At 33.4% G+C, this 25,551-nt stretch overlaps 1 protein-coding gene across 1 annotated transcript in view; it reads left to right on the top strand.

Annotated features, from left to right (window-relative positions):
- Nucleotides 1-25,451, top strand: part of LOC142338256 (uncharacterized) — a 51,160-nt gene extending 25,709 nt beyond the window's left edge. Inside the window, exon 4 of the mRNA XM_075387927.1 lies at nt 25,109-25,451. Within this exon, the coding sequence (XP_075244042.1) occupies nt 25,109-25,314 (206 nt within the window). The 3' untranslated portion in view covers nt 25,315-25,451. The remainder of the gene's footprint in view (nt 1-25,108) is intronic.
- Nucleotides 25,452-25,551: the final 100 nt, after the last annotated feature.

Below are 25,551 nucleotides of genomic sequence, written 5' to 3'. Positions count from 1 at the left end.
CTCATTTTCTTACTCACTAGCAGTGCTCAAAGCAGTTAACACCTAAAATTCGTAGTATAAGATAATTGTTATTGAAAAACATATAATAATTAGATATCAATAAAAATCAAGTACAACTATTGAAAACAATATTTTGCTAAATTTAGAATGCATCACAAAGTCAGCAGCAATTATTTTGTTTTAATGCATTGAGAAACTCAGTTTCTTTTTGAAATGTCAAAAAGGGTACCATAATCAGTGACGACTCATCGTCTAGAAAGATTGCAAGGATCGTCAACAGAGGAAAGCACTGATCACCTTAACTGTGTTATTATCCAGTTCTTGTGATCCATATAGTTTAAAAGCCAACGTCTCCAATATCAAAAGATAGTTCCGCTCGAAATTCTCAGACTCATGAAATTTTGTAAGTTGTTCCCTCTGTTCGTTATCACTTTCTTCCACTGATCCATTATCCTTCCTTAGAAGTTGCTGAACAGGAATGGAATTGGAAAAATTTTCCAAACGCATAGATTAATGCGCATTGTTCTTTGTTGTCTAATGCTAAGAAAGATGAATCTTTACTCTTCTTCGTAAAGATTTGAGAATATACGAGAAAAGATAAAGTCTCACTAATCAAGAGTTTTATTGTTAATCATGTTATATTCAGCAATCAAAATTTGAACTTTAGCTTTTCAATGTGAGGTTCAACAAAACCAGTAAATCAATAAATTATTCTTCAAGATGAATTGAGTAAAATTCACGTAAATTGCGGATCAACTCAATCTGAAAAAACAAAAAGTATAATGATTAAAAGCTGATATGTAACTTTGAGCTACTCGACAATGACTCATCACTTCAATATATGGAAATGACGTCATTTCTTTTTTTAGAAACAGGCGTCATGACAGAACATTCTAGAAGGAATATATGATCCCGATTGCGACAGTTCTACATATAATTTACTAACTTTCAGCTTAAGTGTACAAACTCATTCCGTGGCAAAACATTCCAACTATACATTTTTTTCTCATTTTTCTCTTACTCATATTTGTTAACTTTTACTTGAATTTTTTTTTCAACACAGATTTTTTCACTAAAGAAAATACAACAAGAAAATTACTCTTTAAAAATTTCCGATTGTTACAGTATTTTGAATAGATGTAGTCCAAAATTGTGTATCTCAAATATTGATAAAATTTACTGTCTGAGATCAAATTTAGTTTTTTTGAAAATAGAAACTAGCCCACAAATGTGTTTTCAACACAAACAGAGAGAGATCAAGAAAAATCTTCCATCTGTTATTGAAGAACAAGTTTACGTTGTACAACTTAATGTTGTTGTAATAGAACCTCCCTTCCAATCAGACGTCAGCTTTAGAAATCTAATTCTGAAAATAAATGATATCATTCTATGTATTGCTTTTTCTATTTTAATTTTCTTTTATATTAACAGGGTTTTACTTGATACCGTATTCATTTGTGAAAAATGTTGATCAAAAATCACTTACAATTTTTGGAAAAAATTTACAAAAGAAAGGAAGGAATCGCTGATGCTTACAGAGTAGACGAAATTGATGTTGATTCTTATTTCTTTTACAATTTCTTGGATGTTTTTACTCAAAACAACAGAATCATCCGACTTAGTAAAGGATTTGAATATACAACCTTCTCTATCAAAAAGTTCGAGTATGATGACTACATAACAAAACAATCTTTTGATTTATCGTCAGAACTACACATCAACAAGTATGAAATGCTTTTCATATTGAATTCTGTCCCAGAGATAATGGAACAGTACAGAAATTTGTCTCAATCTAATTATATCCCAATTCCTGAACCGGTAACAATTAGTTCATCTCTGCAGAGTGCTCTGTTCTTTCATTATTACAAGGACTACAATGCAGAGGGGGTAAGAGTACGATTTGGAATACGACTCCCCAACATTTGTATACAAAAATTTAGTTCCAAATTTGGAACATTTTCCGAGATCGATTTGAGATTCAACGAGATGGAGAGAATTTATCAAAGCTTGACTTTTTTGGTCAATTACGTCAACTCATTTCCTCTAGCTTTTCAATGTGAGACTTAACAAAACTAGTAAATCATTTCAAGTTAAATTGAGTAAAGAGTAAAAAACAACGCGGAACAAATTATTCTTCAAGATGAATTGAGTAAAATTCACGTAAATTGCGGATCAACTCAATCTGAAAAAACAAAAAGTATAATGATTAAAAGCTGATATGTAACTTTGAGCTACTCGACAATGACTCATCACTTCAATATATGGAAATGACGTCATTTCTTTTTTTAGAAACAGGCGTCATGACAGAACATTCTAGAAGGAATATATGATCCCGATTGCGACAATTCTACATATAATTTTCTAACTTTCAGTTTAAATGTACAAACTCATTCCGTGGCGAAACATTCCAACTATACATTTTTTTCTCATTTTTCTCTTACTCATATTTGTTAACTTTTACTTGAAATTTTCTTTTTCAACACAGATTTTTTCACTAAAGAAAATACAACAAGAAAATTACTCTTTAAAAATTTCCGATTGTTACAGTATTTTGAATAGATGTAGTCCAAAATTGTGTATCTCAAATATTGATAAAATTTACTGTCTGAGATCAAATTTAGTTTTTTTGAAAATAGAAACTAGCCCACAAATGTGTTTTCAACACAAACAGAGAGAGATCAAGAAAAATCTTCCATCTGTTATTGAAGAACAAGTTTACGTTGTACAACTTAATGTTGTTGTAATAGAACCTCCCTTCCAATCAGACGTCAGCTTTAGAAATCTAATTCTGAAAATAAATGATATCATTCTATGTATTGCTTTTTCTATTTTAATTTTCTTTTATATTAACAGGGTTTTACTTGATACCGTATTCATTTGTGAAAAATGTTGATCAAAAATCACTTACAATTTTTGGAAAAAATTTACAAAAGAAAGGAAGGAATCGCTGATGCTTACAGAGTAGACGAAATTGATGTTGATTCTTATTTCTTTTACAATTTCTTGGATGTTTTTACTCAAAACAACAGAATCATCCGACTTAGTAAAGGATTTGAATATGCAACCTTCTCTATCAAAAAGTTCGAGTATGATGACTACATAACAAAACAATCTTTTGATTTATCGTCAGAACTACACATCAACAAGTATGAAATGCTTTTCATATTGAATTCTGTCCCAGAGATAATGGAACAGTACAGAAATTTGTCTCAATCTAATTATATCCCAATTCCTGAACCGGTAACAATTAGTTCATCTCTGCAGAGTGCTCTGTTCTTTCATTATTACAAGGACTACAATGCAGAGGGGGTAAGAGTACGATTTGGAATACGACTCCCCAACATTTGTATACAAAAATTTAGTTCCAAATTTGGAACATTTTCCGAGATCGATTTGAGATTCAACGAGATGGAGAGAATTTATCAAAGCTTGACTTTTTTGGTCAATTACGTCAACTCATTTCCTCTAGCTTTTCAATGTGAGACTTAACAAAACTAGTAAATCATTTCAAGTTAAATTGAGTAAAGAGTAAAAAACAACGCGGAACAAATTATTCTTCAAGATGAATTGAGTAAAATTCACGTAAATTGCGGATCAACTCAATCCGAAAAAACAAAAAGTATAATGATTAAAAGCTGATATGTAACTTTGAGCTACTCGACAATGACTCATCACTTCAATATATGGAAATGACGTCATTTCTTTTTTTAGAAACAGGCGTCATGACAGAACATTCTAGAAGGAATATATGATCCCGATTGCGACAGTTCTACATATAATTTACTAACTTTCAGCTTAAATGTACAAACTCATTCCGTGGCAAAACATTCCAACTATACATTTTTTTCTCATTTTTCTCTTACTCATATTTGTTAACTTTTACTTGAATTTTTTTTTCAACACAGATTTTTTCACTAAAGAAAATACAACAACAAAATTACTCTTTAAAAATTTCCGATTGTTACAGTATTTTGAATAGATGTAGTCCAAAATTGTGTATCTCAAATATTGATAAAATTTACTGTCTGAGATCAAATTTAGTTTTTTTGAAAATAGAAACTAGCCCACAGATGTGTTTTCAACACAAACAGAGAGAGATCAAGAAAAATCTTTCATCTGTTATTGAATAACAAGTTTACGTTGTACAACTTAATGTTGTTGTAATAGAACCTCCCTTCCAATCAGACGTCAGCTTTAGAAATCTAATTCTCAAGATAAATGATATCATTCTATGTATTGCTTTTTCTATTTTAATTTTCTTTTATATTAACAGGGTTTTACTTGATACCGTATTCATTTGTGAAAAATGTTGATCAAAAATCACTTACAATTTTTGGAAAAAATTTACAAAAGAAAGGAAGGAATCGCTGATGCTTACAGAGTAGACAAAATTGATGTTGATTCTTATTTCTTTTACAATTTCTTGGATGTTTTTACTCAAAACAACAGAACCATCCGACTTAGTAAAGGATTTGAATATGCAACCTTCTCTATCAAAAAATTCGAGTATGACGACTACATAACAAAACAATCTTTTGATTTATCGTCAGAACTACACATCAACAAGTATGAAATGCTTTTCATATTGAATTCTGTCCCAGAGATAATGGAACAGTACAGAAATTTGCCTCAATCTAATTATATCCCAATTCCTGAACCGGTAACAATTAGTTCATCTCTGCAGAGTGCTCTGTTCTTTCATTATTACAAGGACTACAATGCAGAGGGGGTAAGAGTACGATTTGGAATACGACTCCCCAACATTTGTATACAAAAATTTAGTTCCAAATTTGGAACATTTTCCGAGATCGATTTGAGATTCAACGAGATGGAGAGAATTTATCAAAGCTTGACTTTTTTGGTCAATTACGTCAACTCATTTCCTCTAGCTTTTCAATGTGAGACTTAACAAAACTAGTAAATCATTTCAAGTTAAATTGAGTAAAGAGTAAAAAACAACGCGGAACAAATTATTCTTCAAGATGAATTGAGTAAAATTCACGTAAATTGCGGATCAACTCAATCTGAAAAAACAAAAAGTATAATGATTAAAAGCTGATATGTAACTTTGAGCTACTCGACAATGACTCATCACTTCAATATATGGAAATGACGTCATTTCTTTTTTTAGAAACAGGCGTCATGACAGAACATTCTAGAAGGAATATATGATCCCGATTGCGACAGTTCTACATATAATTTACTAACTTTCAGCTTAAGTGTACAAACTCATTCCGTGGCAAAACATTCCAACTATACATTTTTTTCTCATTTTTCTCTTACTCATATTTGTTAACTTTTACTTGAATTTTTTTTTCAACACAGATTTTTTCACTAAAGAAAATACAACAACAAAATTACTCTTTAAAAATTTCCGATTGTTACAGTATTTTGAATAGATGTAGTCCAAAATTGTGTATCTCAAATATTGATAAAATTTACTGTCTGAGATCAAATTTAGTTTTTTTGAAAATAGAAACTAGCCCACAAATGTGTTTTCAACACAAACAGAGAGAGATCAAGAAAAATCTTTCATCTGTTATTGAATAACAAGTTTACGTTGTACAACTTAATGTTGTTGTAATAGAACCTCCCTTCCAATCAGACGACAGCTTTAGAAATCTAATTCTCAAGATAAATGATATCATTCTATGTATTGCTTTTTCTATTTTAATTTTCTTTTATATTAACAGGGTTTTACTTGATACCGTATTCATTTGTGAAAAATGTTGATCAAAAATCACTTACAATTTTTGGAAAAAATTTACAAAAGAAAGGAAGGAATCGCTGATGCTTACAGAGTAGACAAAATTGATGTTGATTCTTATTTCTTTTACAATTTCTTGGATGTTTTTACTCAAAACAACAGAACAATCCGACTTAGTAAAGGATTTGAATATGCAACCTTCTCTATCAAAAAATTCGAGTATGACGACTACATAACAAAACAATCTTTTGATTTATCGTCAGAACTACACATCAACAAGTATGAAATGCTTTTCATATTGAATTCTGTCCCAGAGGTAATGGAACAGTACAGAAATTTGTCTCAATCTAATTATATCCCAATTCCTGAACCGGTAACAATTACTTCATCTCTGCAGAGTGCTCTGTTCTTTCATTATTACAAGGACTACAATGCAGAGGGGGTAAGAGTACGATTTGGAATACGACTCCCCAACATTTGTATACAAAAATTTAGTTCCAAATTTGGAACATTTTCCGAGATCGATTTGAGATTCTACGAGATGGAGAGAATTTATCAAAGCTTGACTTTTTTGGTCAATTACATCAACTCAATTCCTCTAGCTTTTCAATGTGAGACTTAACAAAACTAGTAAATCATTTCAAGTTAAATTGAGTAAAGAGTAAAAAACAACGCGGAACAAATTATTCTTCAAGATGAATTGAGTAAAATTCACGTAAATTGCGGATCAACTCAATCTGAAAAAACAAAAAGTATAATGATTAAAAGCTGATATGTAACTTTGAGCTACTCGACAATGACTCTTCTTTGGTAACTTTACAATTGAGACATTTCCTTTTCTGGAAAACAACGTCACTTTTTCTGCTAAACCTTACCCTTTTTGGAAACTTTGTTCTCATTGGTTGGAGTTTAGTATAAATAGAGCTGAAAAATTCACCCAGCATCACTTGCTTTCTCTTCTCTAAAAACAACATCACCTCTGTCTCAACTACCTTTGACTCTAGTCTCACCACATTGAGAAATGGAATTTACAGTGCAGAACAACAGCCTTCTCTACTCAGTTTCTTTCACAGAAAAGACTGCTTGGATCAGCATCAGAGAACTGTCGAATGGTCTCTACGAGTCCGTTGTAACCCTACCTATCACAGTGTGGCACATTATTGAGCACCAGCGACAACAGTTTGACACATATCATCGGGGTCAGGTTCCAATCACGGAGAATCAGCTTGGAACTCACGCAATGGGTCACGAAAATGCTGTGATCAGTGGGCATCACTACCCTCACGTTAACGGAACAGATTTTCCCGACAACTACGTTGCTGGAAGCATTCAGTACACATTTGCATGAGAGGAAGGACAGATTCCCAACAACTGGTTTAATACACCAGAGACAAGTCAAGTATCACGTCCAGAACCGCAAAACAGACTTCTCCAGATAGTGAGCAATGCTGGCAGCAGTGAACAAAGCGAACTGAGTGTCGATACTAGTACCACGTGGTCATTTAATGATCTGGAAAACTTCGATCCAGCTCAATATTATGGTTCGACTGATATGTCGACTACACCGTCAATGACAACCCCCTCCATAGAGGATGGAACAGCTCACAACCCCATTGTGCTGACTGATGAGGCTCCGATAACTCCCATTAGTGTTCGACCTACAGAACCGCCAGCAATTGCTGAAAGAGTCCGTCCATTTGGCAATGAAATTCAAAACTAGCCAGATCTAGTTGTGAGAACTCTTTTTGAATAAATTTGATATTGTATATTTTATACTTGAATTCTTTGTGATGTATTTATACTTTTGTTTTAATTCATTTCTTTTTAAGTTGAACTTTCTCTTTACTCCGAACACTATGCAGGCTATGTTTAAGCAAAAACACAGCAACTTTTGTCAAAATTTTATGATTACTTTGATTAAAAATCTGCTTCTTAACAAAAAAATCGATTTCAAAATTGAAGTTTAAGAAAATAACTGAATTTTTTTTGATTTTTAATAGAAATCTTTGTTTTGAAAATTGATATTTAATGAAACAAAACAAATTCGAAAGTTGCCATTTTAAAATGTGAAGAAAATTTCTTTTTTTTGCGCAATATCGTACCGTAAAATGAAGAAAAATGAATATTTTTTGCGTTTTTAAATGACACATTTTGAAAATTTTTTCGACATTTAGGAAATTTTTTCTAACTCAAAATTTGATATTTAAGTGAAAATGTTGAAAATTTTTTTGATTTTTAAGAGAACGTTGGAAATTTTTTCGATTTTCAACAAAAAGTTGTTTGAATTTTTGATTTGTAAGAAAAGTTTTTGAAAAATTGATTTTTAACAATAAGTTAATTTAAATTATAAAGGTAAATACAAATCACAAGCAAGAAATTATATACTTTATTTTCTAATTTCAAGATACAAAAGAGGATTATCAATTATGCCATGTCCATCTAACAAACAATCAACAATCTTTATAAGTTCACTCTCATACTTTGAATTTCTAAGGGAATGCACCCTATCTAGAAAAGATGATCCAAGGTTTTGAGTACTCGCATTTCTTTGCTCAGTGCGTAGAAAGTGGCGCTTGAATTTCTTTCTGCTCAATCGTTTTTTGGAGATACTGGGCACTTTTTCCACGTACTTATTCTCCAAGTTGTGCTCTACCGCTCTGGTTAACTGAGTAAAAACCACTCCTGACTCTTCTATAATAGAACCAAAGAACTGATTATTATAGAGTGTGTACAAGCAATCAACTGTTTGATAAACATAAGACAAATTTACCATTTTCTCTAGTATCTCTTTCACTGAGGATGAAATGAGAATAATGTGGTAGCGACAAATCTTTAATGGACAAAAGTTGTCATTATGAATAGCAACGGAGTATTTTTTAGTGAGTAGATAAGGTTTATACTCCTTAACTGATACAGAAATGAATATTGTCTTGTCATTAAAATCTCTGTAAAATTGAAGTAAAACCTGACACATTATTGCTGCCATTTTTATATCGGGATAACACTATAGAACCTATATATGGAAACAAAAATTACGGTAACGTAATTTCTATTTTTAGAGTTAACAAGTTCTGTTTCCATAAAAACCCATTTTCGAAATGATACAGTTCAAGAAACAGAAGGCTAAAAAAATTTGTTGTTATACTTGTTCAAAATATTTCAAGCACTATTTTTCTTTAATGCAACAGAGACGAGCTAAACACCAGGATCCGTTTGAAATTCTGGTTAAAAAATTTGCGAACCTCAAGATTTCCGAATAAATTACCCTATAAGGAAATAACGTCATTTAGCATACCTTTTATGGTAATGACTTCATGTATACCCATAAAAGGTATGCTAAATGACGTTATTTCCTTATAGGGTAATCTATTCGGAAATCTTGAGGTTCGCAAATTTTTTAACCAGAATTTCAAACGGATCCTGGTGTTTAGCTCGTCTGTGTTGCATTAAAGAAAAATAGTGCTTGAAATATTTTGAACAAATATAACAACGAAATTTTTTAGCCTTCTGTTTCTTGAACTGTATCATTTCGAAAATGGGTTTTTATGGAAACAGAACTTGTTACCTCTAAAAATAGAAGTTACGTTACCGTAATTTTTGTTTCCATATATAGGTTCAATAGTGTTATCCCGATATAGAAATGGCAGCAATAATGTGTCAGGTTTTACCTCAATTTTACAGAGATTTTAATGACAAGACAATATTCATTTCTGTATCAGTTAAGGATTATAAACCTTATCTACTCACTAAAAAATACTCCGTTGCTACCCATAATGACAACTTTTGTCCATTAAAGACTTGTCGCTACCACATTATTCTCATTTCATCCTCAGTGAAAGAGATACTAGAGAAAATGGAAAATTTGTCTTATGTTTATCAAACAGTTGATTGCTTGTACACACTCTATAATAATCAGTTCTTTGGTTCCATTATAGAAGAGTCAGGCGTGGTCTTTACTCAGTTAACCAGAGCGGTAGAGCACAACTTGGAGAATAAGTACGTGGAAAAAGTGCCCAGTATCTCCAAAAAACGATTGAGCAGAAAGAAGTTCAAGCGTCACCTTCTACGCACTGAACAAAAAAATGCGAGTAGTCAAACCCTTGGATCATCTTTTCTAGATAGGGTGCATTCCCTTAGAAATTCAAAGTATGAGAGTGAACTTATAAAAATTGTTGATTGTTTGTTAGATGGACATGGCATAATTGATAATCCTCTTTTGTATCTTGAAATTAGAAAATAAAGTATATAATTTCTTGCTTGTGATTTGTATTTACCTTTATAATTTAAATTTACTTATTGTTAAAAATCAATATTTCAAAAACTTTTCTTACAAATCAAAAATTCGAACAACTTTTTGTTAAAAATCGAAAAATTTTCAACGTTCTCTTAAAAATCAAAGAATTTTTCAACATTTTCACTTATATATCGAATTTTGAGTTTTGAACATTTTGAAAATTTGACAAAATTTTCAAAATGTGTCATATAAAAACGCAAAAAATATTCATTTTTCTTCATTTTACGGTATGATATTGCGCAAAAAAAAAGAAATTTTCTTCACATTTTAAAATGGCAACTTTCGAATTTGTTTTGTTTTATTAAATATCAATTTTCAAAACAAAGATTTCTATTAAAAATCAAAAAAAAATTCAGTTATTTTCTTACACTTCAATTTTTAAATCGACTTTTTGTTAAGAAGCAGATTTTTAATCAAAGTAATTATAAAATTTTGACAATAGTTGCTGTGTTTTTGCCTGAACATAGCCTGCATAGTGTTCGGAGTAAAGAGAAAGTTCAACTTAAAAAGAAATGAATTAAAACAAAAGTATAAATACATCACAAAGAATTCAAGTATAAAATATACAATATCAAACTTATTCAAAAAGAGTTCTCACAACGTGATCTGGCAAGTTTTGAATTTCATTGCCAAATGGACGGACTCTTTCAACAATTGCTGCTGGTTCTGTTGGTCGAACACTGATGGGAGTTATCGAAGCCTCATCAGTCAGCACAATGGGTTTGAGAGCTGTTCCATCCTCTATGGAGGGGGTTGTCATTGACGGTGTAGTCGACATATCAGTCGAACCATAATATTGAGCTGGATCGAAGTTTTCCAGATCATTTAATGACCACGTGGTGCTAGTATCGACACTCAGTTCGCTTTGTTCACTGCTGCCAGCATTGCTCACTATCTGGAGAAGTCTGTTTTGCGGTTCTGGACTGCATACTTGACTTGTCTCTGGTGTATTAAACCAGTTGTTGGGAATCTGTCCTTCCTCCCATGGAAATGTGCACTGAATGCTTCCAGCAACGTAGTTGTCGGGAAAATCTGTTCCGTTAACGTGAAGGTAGTGATGCCCACTGATCACAGCAACTTCGTGACCCATTGCGTGAGTTCCAAGCTGATTCTCCGTGATTGGAACCTGCCCCTGATGATATGTGTCAAACTGTTGCCGCTGGTGCTCAATAATGTGCCACACTGTGATAGGTAGGTTTACAACGGACTCGTAGAGAGCATTCGACAGGTCTCTGATGCTGATCCGAGCAGTCTCTTCTGTGAAAGAAACTGAGTAGAGAAGGCTGTTGTTCTGCACTGTAAATTCCATTTCTCAATGTGGTGAGACTAGAGTCAAAGGTAGTTGAGACAGAGGTGATGTTGTTTTTAGAGAAGAGAAAGCAAGGGATGCTGTGTGAATTTTCAGCTCTAATTATACTAAACTCCAACCAATGAGAACAAAGTTTCCAAAAAGTGTAATGTTTAGCAGAAAAAGTGACGTTGTTTTCCAGAAAAGGAAATGTCTCAATTGTAGAGTTACCAAAGAAGGATTCAACTCATAGAAAATCTAACATTACTATCCTAAACAAGTAAGCTCAATACCGAATAAACACCAAAAAAGGTAACTTTTACACGTGTTACCCTAGTTAACAGCCAAAGATGGATAAGTTAGAGGAAATGAGTTGACGTAATTGACCAAAAAAGTCAAGCTTTGATAAATTCTCTCCATCTCGTTGAATCTCAAATCGATCTCGGAAAATTTTCCAAATTTGGAACTAAATTTTTTTATATAAATGTTGGGGAGTCGTATTCCAAATCGTACTCTTACCCCCTCTGCATTGTAGTCCTTGTATTAATGAAAGAACAGAGCACTCTGCAGAGATGAAGTAATTGTTACCGGTTCAGGAATTGGGATATAATTAGATTGAGACAAATTTCTGTACTGTTCCATTATCTCTGGGACAGAATTCAATATGAAAAGCATTTCATACTTGTTGATATGTATTTCTGACGATAAATCAAAAGATTGTTTTGTTATGTAGTCATCATACTCGAATTTTTTGATAGAGAAGGCTGCATGTTCAAATCCTTTACCAAGTCGGATGATTCTGTTGTTTTGAGTAAAAACATCCAAGAAATTGTAAAAGAAATAAGAATCAACATCAATTTCGTCTACTCTGTAAGCATCAGCGATTCCTTCCTTTCTTTTGTAAATTTTTTCCAAAAATTGTAAGTGAATTTTTATCAACATTTTTCACAAATGAATACGGTATCAAGCAAAACCCTGTTAATATAAAAGAAAATTAAAATAGAAAAAGCAATACATAGAATGATATCATTTATCTTGAGAATTAGATTTCTAAAGCTGACGTCTGATTGGAAGGGAGGTTCTATTACAACAACATTGAGTTGTACAACGTAAACTTGTTCTTCAATAACATATGGAAGATTTTTCTTGATCTCTCTCTGTTTGTGTTGAAAACACATTTATGCGCTAGTTTCTATTTTCAAAAAAACTAAATTTGATCTCAGACAATAATTTTTATCAATATTTGAGATACACAATTTTGGACTACATCTATTCAAAAAACTGTAACAATCGGAAAAATTTAATGAGTAATTTTCTCGTTGTATTTTCTTTAGTGAAAAAATCTTTGTTGAAAAAGAAAATTTCAAGTAAAATTTAACAAATATGATTAAGAGAAAAATGAGAAAAAAATGTATAGTTGGAATGTTTCGCCACGGAATGAGTTTGTACATTTAAGCTGAAAGTTAGTAAATTATATGTAGAACTGTCGCAATCGGGATCATATATTCCTTCTAGAATGTTCTGTCATGACGCTTGTTTCTAAAAAAAAGAAATGACGTCGTTTCCATATATGGAAGTTATGAGTCATTGTCGAGTAGCTCAAAGTTACATATCAGCTTTTAATCATTATAATTTTTGTTTTTTCAGATTGAGTTGATCCGCAATTTACGTGAATTTTACTCAATTCATCTTGAAAAATAATTTGTTCCGCGTTGTTTTTTACTCTTTACTCAATTTAACTTGAAATGATTTACTGGTTTTGTTAAATCTCACATTGAAAAGCTAAAAGTTCAAATTTTGATTGCTGAATATAACATGATTAACAATAAAACTCTTGATTAGTGAGACTTTATCTTTTCTCGTATATTCTCAAATCTTTACGAAGAAGAGTAAAGATTCATCTTTCTTAGCATTAGACAACAAAGAACAATGCGCATTAATCTATGCGTTTGGAAAATTTTTCCAATTCCATTCCTGTTCAGCAACTTCCAAGGAAGGATAATGGATCAGTGGAAGAAGTGTTTGAGCGGAATTATCTTTTGATATTGGAGACGTTGGCTTTTAAACTATATGGATCACAAGAACTGGATAAAAACACAGATAAGGTGATTAGTGCTTTCCTCTGTTGACGATCCTTGCAATCTTTCTAGACGATGAGTCGTCGCTGATTATGGTACCCTTTTTTGAAAATTCAAAAACAAACTGAGTTTCTCAATGCATTAAAACAAAATATTTGCTGTTGACTTTGTGATGCATTCTAAATTTAGCAAAATATTGTTTTCAATAATTGTACTTGATTTTTATTGATATCTAATTATTATATGTTTTTCAATAACAATTATCTTATACTACGAATTTTAGGTATTAACTGCTTTGAGCACTGCTAGTGAGTAAGAAAATGAGTTTCATATAGCCGACTGGTTGCATTTGTAAAGTAAAATTATTGTTATTTTTTATTCCTAAATTATCTTGTTAACTGATTTTGTAAATTTTCTGCTCTAATTTTTTTGCCACCTAATATTGAAAACAAGTGACTTTAAGAATTTTTAGTGTAAATTAATGTTAAACAATAGCTTCAGTAACACTATTGGCAGCAATCATTGAGAGAAAAATTACATCAGAAAAAATGTTAGGATTCTGCTAAAGTTAATTTAAATGATACGAAATCCTCCTTTGTAGGAATATTTTTTTCCTGATTTATTTTAACAGTATGACATAAGTACGTACATTTCATTTCAATGATTTGGTTGTGAGGCTAGCCTGAACAAAAAAAGCAAATTTTCAACAATTTTACTCGATTTTAACTGGAAAACAGTGTCAATTGGAAGATTGTTCTTCTTGATAGGTAAAATCGTTCTACTTAAAAAAACCATTTGTAAAATGACATTAGGTTTTTGTTCCTGCGTTGGTAATCAATCGATAAAAATTTGGTTATCATCAAAATTTTTCATCTCTATAACAGATTAAACACGGTAGCAAACAAACAAAAAATTATCAATATCATTGCTCTATATCCAAAATACTACCAGACCTTGTTATTTAGCATGAAAAAATTTAGCAATGTTCTTCTAACTTTGTGTTGACAGTCTAATCTTAAGAAAAATTTGTTGAATTTGGTAGGCAAGCTCCTATTGCTTTTTTGACTTTCCAGAGATATTTTGGAAAACAGATTATAATTTTTACAGATATTATGCGACGAACAGACAAATTTTATGCCATATGCAACGTTTACTGTATGAGTTTTGTACTTCTTCTGTTAAATTTTGCAGCTCATCTGTATCACGTAGACGAATGGTTGAACTAGGCGCGCAAAGTCCTTTGCTTTCATTGCCTGTCTTGAGAAATTCTCGTGGAGAGTATCATTTCTTCACAAAATTTGTTTCCAATCAACGCATTTTGTACTAGTTGACAAGAAATTGTGTGCACTAGTCTTTCAGCTGTCTTTTTTCTGATCGCCTTTAATTTGTAACAGAATTCGTTAAAATTGATGGGTGAAAAAAAATTTTATTTTGCATTCGTTTTTGTAAAGAATTAAAAATTTTCAAGTTTGTTTCAATTAAGTAGAGATTATGCTATTTGATATCAATTTTGCGTGATTTTGACCCTTGTCATTGTATATTGGTTGGGAAAATCTGCATCACATAACAAGTTGTTCACTCTGACGAAATTTATATTGCGTTAGTCGACTTATAAGTTGTTGATCAGTATTCTGTGGTTTTAATATAGTATTTTGCTCATATTTTAATCTCGCTATATCTGAACTGGTTTAATTCATTTTTTTTTATGAAAGTCAGTATTTTCAACCAATCAGAATCCAGTACTTAACTTATTCTAGAACCTATGGTAAAGAGCACTCTTTGACAAAAATACATTAAATTGCTCAAAATATCCTTTTTCTAAATATTTAGCATAGATTCTAACCAGTTAATCGACTAAGCACGTTTTAAAACTAGCTTTTTATTGAGTGCGGGTAGTAGTTCTCATGTTTCGACGTAAATTGAGTGCAAGAAACAAAATAAAAGAACATGCTGACTAATAAAGTCGATATGATTTTTTTAACAATTGTGACTATTACTCAGTTAGCTACGCAAGTTTTCTTTTTATCGACTTTATTAACCGACTCGGGTAATTGTGCCTCAGTTTTCAGTTTCCTGATACTTTTTCAATGTCAGTCTTAGATTGAGGATGTATTTTTATGTGTTTAGTTTACTTTGTGTCTGTGATTTTTTAAGTTCTAGTTCATTTGCTTTTCTATTATTTGACGTTTTTCCAAGTTTTCAGCGATAACGAGTTCACTAGTACTGTGACAATGTCAGATTAGCAAGAGGTAGTTTCGATCTACCGACCTCTGGGTTATGAGCCCAGCACGCTACCACTCCGACATCTAGCTGTTTAATGTCGGCTATACATCATCTTAAAACATCTAGGTTAAATTGTGAATTTTTGACTTCAGTTTTCAGTAAAACTTTCGTAAAGTTTGATTCGATTTAGCAGATTTTATGCTGTTTGACATCTTTTGTGCGTAATTTTGAGGTTTTTATTGTATTTTAATGCTAAAAAACTGCACCACATAGCAAACTGCCCACTCTGACGAAAGTTGTATAGTACTTTTAAATTGTTGACCACTTTTATTTGTTTTTATATTGTTTTTTCGCTAAATGTGTCATCTGTGGCTGGTTATGCCCTGTTTCAACTCATTTTATTTTTAAAACTGGTATTTTCAACCAGTCAGAATTAGGTTTTTGGTCAAAACCTAGCTTGAAAAGCAAAAAGGAAGCAAAATTTAACAAGAATTCTGCAAAAATTCAGCAAATTTTTTGTAAAGTTTGATTCGATTTAGCAGACTTTATGCTGTTTGACATCTTTAGTGCGTAATTTTGAGCATTTTATTGTATTTTAATTCTAAAAACTGCACCACATAGCAAACTGCTCACTCTGACGAAAGTTGTATAGTACTAGTCAACTTTTAAATTGTTGACCACTTTTATTTGTTTTTATATTGTTTTTTCGCTAAATGTGTCATCTGTGTCTGGTTATGCCCTGTTTAAACTCATTTTATTTTTAAATCTGGTATTTTCAACCAGTCAGAATTAGGTTTTTGGTCAAAACCTAGCTTGAAAAGCAAAAAGGAGGCAAAATTTAACAAGAATTCTGCAAAAATTTAGCAAATTTTTTGTAAAGTTTGATTCGATTTAGCAGACTTTATGCTGTTTGACATCTTTTGTGCGTAATTTTGAGCTTTTTATTGTATTTTAATTCTAAAAACTGCACCACATAGCAAACTGCTCACTCTGACGAAAGTTGTATAGTACTAGTCAACTTTTAAATTGTTGACCACTTTTATTTGTTTTTATATTGTTTTTTCGCTAAATGTGTCATCTGTGTCTGGTTATGCCCTGTTTCAACTCACTTGATTTTTAAAACTGGTATTTTTAACCAGTCAGAATTAGGTATTTGATCAAAACCTAGCTTGAAAAGCAAAAAGGAGGCTAAATTTAACAAGAATTCTGCAAAAATTCAGCAAATTTTTTGTAAAGTTTGATTCGATTTAGCAGACTTTATGCTGTTTGACATCTTTTGTGCGTAATTTTGAGCTTTTTATTGTATTTTAATGCTAAAAACTGCACCACATAGCAAACTGCTCACTCTGACGAAAGTTGTATAGTACTAGTCAACTTTTAAATTGTTGACCACTTTTATTTGTTTTTATATTGTTTTTTCGCTAAATGTGTAATCTGTTTCTGTTTATGCCCTGTTTCAACTCATTTGATTTTTTAAAAAAGCTGTCATTTTTAACCAATCAGAAGAGAGTATTTAGAAATTATTGAAAAAACGGCGTAAAAATGTACAAAAATCTCAACAATTTTTCAAAAAATACCCCTAATCCCAATATATGTCAGCGGATATAAATAATCTTAAAACATGTCGACCGCTATAACTAATCGTATTACATGTCGACCGCTATAACTAATCTTAATACTTGTCGACCGCTATAACTAATCTTAATACATGTCGACCGCTATAACTAATCTTAATACATGTCGACCGCTATAACTAATCTTAATACATGTCGACCGCTATAACTAATCTTAATACATGTCGACCGCTATAACTAATCTTAATACATGTCGACCGCTATAACTAATCTTAATACGTGGCGGCTATTCACAATCTTAATACATGGATATTCTATTCCTAATCTTAATACATTGAGATTCTATTCCTAATCTTAATACATTGAGATTCTATTCCTAATCTTAATACATGGAGATTCTATTCCTAATCTTAATACATGGAGATTCTATTCCTAATCTTAATACATGCACCCTATACCCTATCTTAATACATGGAGATTCTATTCCCTATCTTAATACATGGAGGGGGACCCTAAGCGGTCAAAGCCGCTATAACCAATCTTAATACATGGGGTCCCCACCCCCCCCCCCCCGGGGACTATCACTCACTCTATTACTACTGTTACCAATTAAAATTTTCACCTTGAAAAAATAAAGTTTTGGTTTTGATACAAGATCAATACCCACATGTTTTTAATTATAGAAATGTAATGCGAACGGAACCTATATCCCTGAACAGAAATTACAGCGTGCGTTATCTTGTGATATTTATGAGCACTGTAGAAGGGGCAATATTTTTACGACTATCGTACATCGATTTGATTTCAACAACTTTTAGTCAATCGCTAGATTCTCCAGGAGAGCATAACGTACCAAAAGTGTCAACAAGTGGCAATTTTTATAATAAAAAAATTGTTAGGAGAATTTTCTTTTTGGCTCGAGAGAAAAATTGATTTAAGGCACAAAATTTTTTTGACCCAAACTTTTAAACTTAAACTACGCACGTTTTACCCACAGGAGGAGTGCGTTTCCTGCTATAGAACAACCTTTTAAATGATTGGTTGGCTAACAAAATCGATCAATAACAATTTTTACTTGAAAAAGTAAAGTTTGAACTTTTGGATCAAAAACAATACCCAGATGTCTCCAGTGATGATAATAACAAAAAATACCTCTGAAGAGATAGAAAAGCCGAGCTTTATCATGTACTATATATCAGCACTGAAGCGGGACAACATTTGCAAGCTACGAAGACGGTAAGATCAACTTTTTGCGACACCCCTAAAATTACTCCCCAAATCTTACATCTTTTTGGGGGTTGGGGGTAATTTTAGGGGGATCTAACAATTCCCCCCGTACTCCACTCCCCTTACCATCTTATCTTACGTCGTTTCATCCCCCCCCCCAAAAAAAAAACTAAGAAATTACCTCTTAATCTTTTTGAGGGAGTAATTTTTGGGGGTGAAATCTAACAATTCCCCCCGTACTCCACTCCCCTTACCCTCTTATCTTACGTCGTTTCAGCCCAACCCCCCCCCCCCAAAAAAAAACTAAAAAATTACCTCTTAATCTTTTTGAGGGAGTAATTTTTGGGGGTGAAATCTAACAATTTCCCACTTACTCCCTATTAACCCCCTAAGCATACATCGTTTTACCCACTAAAACTACCCCCTAATCTTACTTCTTTTTGGGGGGTAATTTTTGGGGGTAAAATCTAAAAATTCAATCCATTCCCCCCGCAGACAATTACCCCCCTCCCCCACTCTTACATCAGTTTAGGGGGTAATCACGAGGGTCATTTTAACACGGTTTCTCTAACTCCGAGTCAATTTTGGAGAGCCATTTTAAACTATTATTTGTGAAAAAATCAAACTCAATGCTCTGAAATCATGAGATCCTGAATGCTCTGAAATTTTTTAAAAAAACTCAGCCGCGACAATCTTACCTAGTAATACGCTGAAATTTTGTAAGAGAGGGCCAATAAAAAGGGCCATTATAAAATCAAATTACTCGCTGAGAATCTCCGGAATTTATTGGTCTGTTCCGGGAAAAGAGATGAAAACTATAAAATTTTTGGGCTCAATGTGATGAAATGTGTTCAAATTCTTAAAAATTTAATTATGCCGTACACTTTTGACTATATTTCAGCCACTTTAAACGCATTAAGTGCATTATTATGTAGCTCTTTTTGCTCTATATGAAACATCGGGGCAATTAATCGCATCTCCTACAAATACACTCTTTAATCCATGACTAAATTACACTTATGAAGTTTTATTCAAAAATGTTAAATTTGAATTTTCTAAATTAAATGTATTATATGAATTTTCAAGTGATTTGTGAAATAAAATATCGGTTTGGGAAAAAATTAACACGAATAAATCCCCCATTTAATATTAGATAGGAAAAATACCCCCACTGGGATAAACGCCTCCTGACTATTAACGAGCTGGGCTTTTACCGAGTTAGGCTCGGGGTCATGTCTATGCCTTAGCGGACTGTCAGAGTTGATATGCCACTATCACAAACCATCAAATTATATTGACTGAAATTTAATTTTAACATAAAGTTTTACTTCCGTGGGGGTTACTTCCGTAGTCTTTATTTCCTATCTAAAAGGTAAGTAGTTTTTCTGAGAGTTCTCTTCCTAGACCCATAAAACTGATTAATGGTTTCGATAAGTATCTTTTCCTGGAGTTTTCAACCGTGGGACGCAGACATTTAAATTTTTTATATTCAGATCAACTTTTTGTAGGACAACAAATATTTGCATAGAGATGTACTAAACTTCAAAAAAGTACGGCAAAAGCCTCAAAAAATAATTGAACGAATCAATCCTCATTACTGCCTGCTTTAAAAATCTCTAGCTATGCAACTTTGTGCTACTTTGAGCTATGCAACTTTGTGCTATGTACTCGAATGTGAGTAAAAATCAAGTGCACTTAATTACCCTTGTGAGCTACACTTAGGTTGAGGCGTTGGTCACTCCAAAAAAATCAGGTAATTTTACCAGAAATGTGTTCAGGTAACCAAAAGTACAGGATGATTTCAAGTGTAAAACCACCTGAAACAACCAGAACTGTATATCAGGTAAATTGCCACCTGAACAAGTTCAGGTGTGGTTACCTGAAAAAAAAATTATTGCAATCAGCAGCGAATCAACAAATTTTCTTTAAAAAAACTTTTCGCTTTACTGCTAAAATCGTTAATCCTATGGGATTAACGATTTTAGCAGCAAGGAAACATAAATATAACTCACATGTAACTTGTGGAATTGAAAAACATTTGTCTTCATGAACAACTAGAGCAAGAAAACATTAATGTAGAAAGTTCTGACGAGATATTGCAAGTATAGTTCAAAAAAATGTAGGTTGTGTACACAGCCACTCTTAGAGCACTTTTTGAGCCGTTCGTGTACAACCATGTCATTTAGATTGTAATGCTGTATTCCGTATTATACGCAGGGGGACGTCCGTGGTTGGGGGACGTCCGTGGTCGGTGGTCGTCCGTGGTAGGGGGATGTCGGGATGCGGCCCAAGCTCATGGTCTGTAAAATTTTTCGGTCGAGAATTCTGTCCTACTTGAGTTGTACCCTTTTCAAAATTTGGTATGTTTGGTCCCGCCCCGTGTGTTGCCTCGGGGTCTGTTCGATCTTGCCCAGAGCCATCAAAGACAGTCGAATTATGGTTCAATATCCGTCTTTTTATCTGTATAGTCTATACCCCTTGTCTGTCCGGACCGAGGAAAAATATTAGTTATTCCGTACGCTTTTGACAATATTTTGACCACTTCAAACGCATTAAGTGCATTATTATGTAGGCTCTTTTAGCTCCAACACATACACTCTTCAATCCTCGGCTAAATTACATTTATGAAGTGTTATTCAAAAAAGCGATATTTGATTTTTTAAAATAAAATGTATTATATGGATTTGCAAGCCATTAATGGAATAAAATATCCGTTTCGAAAAGAACTTCTACGAAAAAATCACCCATTTAATTTTATATAGGGAAAATAACCCCACTGGGATAAACCACTTCTGACTAGCATCAAGCTGCGCTTCTACTGAGTTAGGCCTTGACTCTCGGGTTATGTCTATGCCTTAGCGGATGGTCAGACTTGATGTGCCACTATCACAAGCGATCAATTTATCGTGACTGAAATTCAAATTTAACACAAGTGTTTACTTCCGTGGGGTGTTATTTCCGCAGGTTTTTTTTTCCTATCGAAAAAATAAGTGTTGTTTTAGAGCTCTCTTCTTAGACCCATAAAATTGATTAATCATTTCGACCATTAACTTTTTCTGTTGTTTCAACTGTGGGACGTAGATATTAAAAATACCCCATTTAATTTTTGGATAGGGAAAATACCCCCACTGGGATAAACCCCTCCTGACCAAAAACGAGCTGCGCTTCTATCGTGTTAGGACTTCATTCTCGGATCCTTTCTATGTCGTAGCGGATTGTCACACTTGATATGCCTCTATCACAAGCCATCAAATTATCTTGACTGAAATTTAATTTTAACATAAGGGTTTACTTCCGGGGGGGGGGGGGTGGTGGTTACTTTCGTAGTGTTTTATTTCCTATTTATAAAGTAAGTGTTGTTTTAGAGTTCTCTTCCTAGACCCATAAAACTGATTAATAATTTCGATAATTATCTTTTTTTGTTGTTTCAACTGTGGGACGTCGATATTAAAAAATTTCAAATAAGTGGGATAAACCCCTCCTGACCAAAAACGAGCTGCGCATCTATCGTGTTAGGACTTCATTCTCGGGTCCTTTCTATGTCTTAGCGGATTGTCACACTTGATATGCCTCTATCACAAGCCATCAAATTATATTGACTGAAATTTACTTTTAACATAAGGGTTTACTTCCGGGGGGGTTACTTCCGTAGTGTTTTATTTCCTATTTATAAAGTAAGTGTTGTTTTAGAGTTCTCTTCCTAGACCCATAAAACTGATTAATAATTTCGATAATTAACTTTTTTTGTTGTTTCAACAGTGGGACGTCAATATTAAAAAATTTCAAATAAGTGTATTCAGATCACCTTTTTGTAGAAAAACAAATATTTGCATTGAAATGTACTACTCTTCAAAAAAGTACGACAAAAAGCCTCAACAATTAATTGAACGCATCAGCCCTCTTTACTGCCTACTTGAAAAATTAGAAGCGATGCAATTTTTTGCTGATATATACTCGAATGTGAGTAAAAATCAAGTGCACTTAATTACCCTTGTGAGCTACCCTCAGGTTGCGACTTTGGTTACTCTAAAAAAATTTCAGGTAATTTTACCTGAGCAGTGTTCTGGTAACCGGAAGTGCAGGATGATTTCAGGTGTAAAACCACATGAAACAAACCAGAACTGTATATCAGGTAAATTGTCACCTGAACAAGTTCAGGTGTGGTTACCTGAAAAAAAAAATTATTGCAATCAGCAGCGAAACAACCAATTTTCTTCAAAAAACTTTTCTTCCTTGCTGTTAAAATTGTTAGTCCTATGGGATTAACGATTTTAGCATCAAAGAAGCAGAAATGTAATCCACACTTAATTTGTGGAATCGAATAACAAACGTCTGCATGAACAAATAGAGCAAGAAAACTTTGATGTAGAAAGTACTGACGAAATATTGCAAGTATAGTTCAAAAAATCGTAGGTTGTGTACACAGCCACTCTTAGAGCACTTTTTGAGCCAGCCGTTTGCAACCATGTCAATGAGATTGTAATGCTATATTCCTTCCCTACGCAAGATGAGGGCCCGCACTCAAACCGTTTTTGTCAGTGGTCAGGGGACGTTGGAGTGCAACCCAAGCTCATGGTCTATAAAGTGTTTTTGTTGAACATTCTGTGCAACTTGATTTGGACCCTTTTCGTATCTTGGTCTGTTTGTTCCGGCCCACTGTCTTGCCGTGGGTCTGTTCGATCTTGTTCAGAGTCATCAAAGTCAGTAGATTTATGGTTCTATATCAGTCATTTGATCTGTATAGCTTTACCGTTTTCTGCCCGGGCCATGGAAAAAATTACTTATTCCGTACACTTTTTACAATATTGCGCCCTTTCAAAGGCTTAAGTGCGTTATTTTGTAAGCTCTTTTAGTTCTTTGTGAAACAGGGGGCAAATAATCGTATCTCCTACAAATACAATCTTCAATCCTCGGCTAAATTACATTTACAAATATTTATTCAAAAAGGTGATAATTGATTCTTTAAAATTAAATGTATTATATTGATTTTCATGCGAGTTGTGGAAAAAAATCCGTTTCGGAAAAAAAATTACACGAAAAAATACCCCATTTAATTTTAGATAGGGAAAATACCCCCACTGGGATAAACCCCTCCTGACCAAAAACGAGCTGCGCTTCTATCGTGTTAGGACTTCATTCTCGGGTCCTTTCTATGTCGTAGCGGATTGTCACACTTGATATGCCTCTATCACAAGCCATCAAATTACCTTGACTGAAATTTAATTTTAACATAAGGGTTTACTTCCGGGGGGGGGGGGGTTACTTCCGTAGTGTTTTATTTCCTATTTATAAAAGTAAGTGTTGTTTTAGAGTTCTCTTCCTAGACCCATAAAACTGATTAATAATTTCGATAATTAACTTTTTTTGTTGTTTCAACTGTGGGACGTCGATATTAAAAAATTTCAAATCAGTGTATTCAGATCAACTTTTTGTAGAAAAACAAATATTTGCATTGAAATGTACTACTCTTCAAAAAAGTACGACAAAAAGCCTCAACAATTAATTGAACGCATCAGCCCTCTTTACTGCCTACTGAAAAATTAGAAGCGATGCAATTTTTTTGCTGATATATACTCGAATGTGAGTAAAAATCAAGTGCACTTAACTAATTACCCTTGTGAGCTACCCTCAGGTTGCGACTTTGGCTACTCTAAAAAAATTTCAGGTAATTTTACCTGAGCAGTGTTCTGGTAACCGGAAGTGCAGGATGATTTCAGGTGTAAAACCACATGAAACAAACCAGAACTGTATATCAGGTAAACTGTCACCTGAACAAGTTCAGGTGTGGTTACCTGAAAAAAAATTATTGCAGTCAGCGGCGAAACAACCAATTTTCTTCAAAAACTTTTCTTCCTTGCTGTTAAAATTGTTAATCCTATGGGATTAACGATTTTAGCATCAAAAGAAGCAGAAATGTAATCCACACGTAATTTGTGGAATCGAATAAAAAACGTCTGCAGGAACAAATAGAGCAAGAAAACTTTGATGTAGAAAGTACTGACGAAATATTGCAAGTATAGTTTAAAAAATCGTAGGTTGTGTACACAGCCACTCTTAGAGCACTTTTTGAGCCATTCGTGTACAACCATGTCAATTAGATTGTAATGTTGTATTCCGTCCTTTACGCAGAGGAGGTCCGTGGTCGGGGGACATCTGTGGTCGGGGGATGTCGGGGTGCGACCAAAGCTCATGGTCTGTAAAATGTTTCGGTCGAGGATTCTGTGCAACTTGATTTGGACCCTTTTCATATTTTGGTCTGTTTGGTCTCGCCCCGTGTGTTGTCTCGGGGTCTGGTTCGATCTGGCCAAGGTCATCAAAATCAGTCGAATTATGGTTCCATGTCATTCTTTTGGTCTCTATAGTCTAGATCCCTTGTACGAGACCATATTCAAGTTTGTTTTGGGTCGCAGACTTTGCCCTGATAGCTTATAGTTTAATAATTTACTTTAAAAATTGTAGCGACAAAAATAAAGGTGACTTTTTGAATCTGTCCGTCTCCTCTGCTTATTTGAAAAATATTATTTGAAAACATCCGGGTTTTTGTAATATATTCACACATGACAGGTAATTTTTACAATTAAAAATAATGAGGGGCGCGTAGAACCTGCGGTGGGAGTGGTTGGTCGACGACAGCAGAGTTTGGGCTTTTGCTTTTTTTTATTTTTATGTGCTTAATAAAACGTGACGATGGGGGGAGTATTTGCTATAATTTTTTAGTGTACGGTGGGAATATAATGATGCCTGATGGAATGTGGAGAAACGAAAGCCAACCAGGAAACACCCTTGATGAGCGGGATGAGCAGTGCACAGCCCAGAGTCGTCCAGGTATACAGCCAGAGTATTTGGGAATCGATGACTATGAGTGCAACGGGACGCAGTTGCACTTCGTTATTTGCCAGATATCAACTGAAACTTTTGGATAAATGACTTTTGTGGTTGCGATATAGCATGATTGGAAGCAATTTATAGCATTTTGGTGTTGTTTTACGAGTGAAATTGCTTTATTTGCTTATTAATGTTTATCGGGCCTCTTTGGTTGCATTGATTTGAATTAATTTTGGTGGGGTAGCACTTTGCTGTGGATTAAATATAAACAATAAAAATATATAAGCTTGCATATAGATATGAATTTAGCATATTATCTGGGGCTGAGTCTGGTC

The sequence above is a fragment of the Convolutriloba macropyga genome, chromosome 4, assembly GCF_964194025.1.
Source record: "Convolutriloba macropyga chromosome 4, txConMacr16.3, whole genome shotgun sequence".
Taxonomy (NCBI): Eukaryota; Metazoa; Xenacoelomorpha; order Acoela; family Convolutidae; genus Convolutriloba; species Convolutriloba macropyga.
The sequence above is the reverse complement of the archived record's forward strand: the minus strand, read 5'-3'. Positions and strand labels throughout refer to the sequence as shown.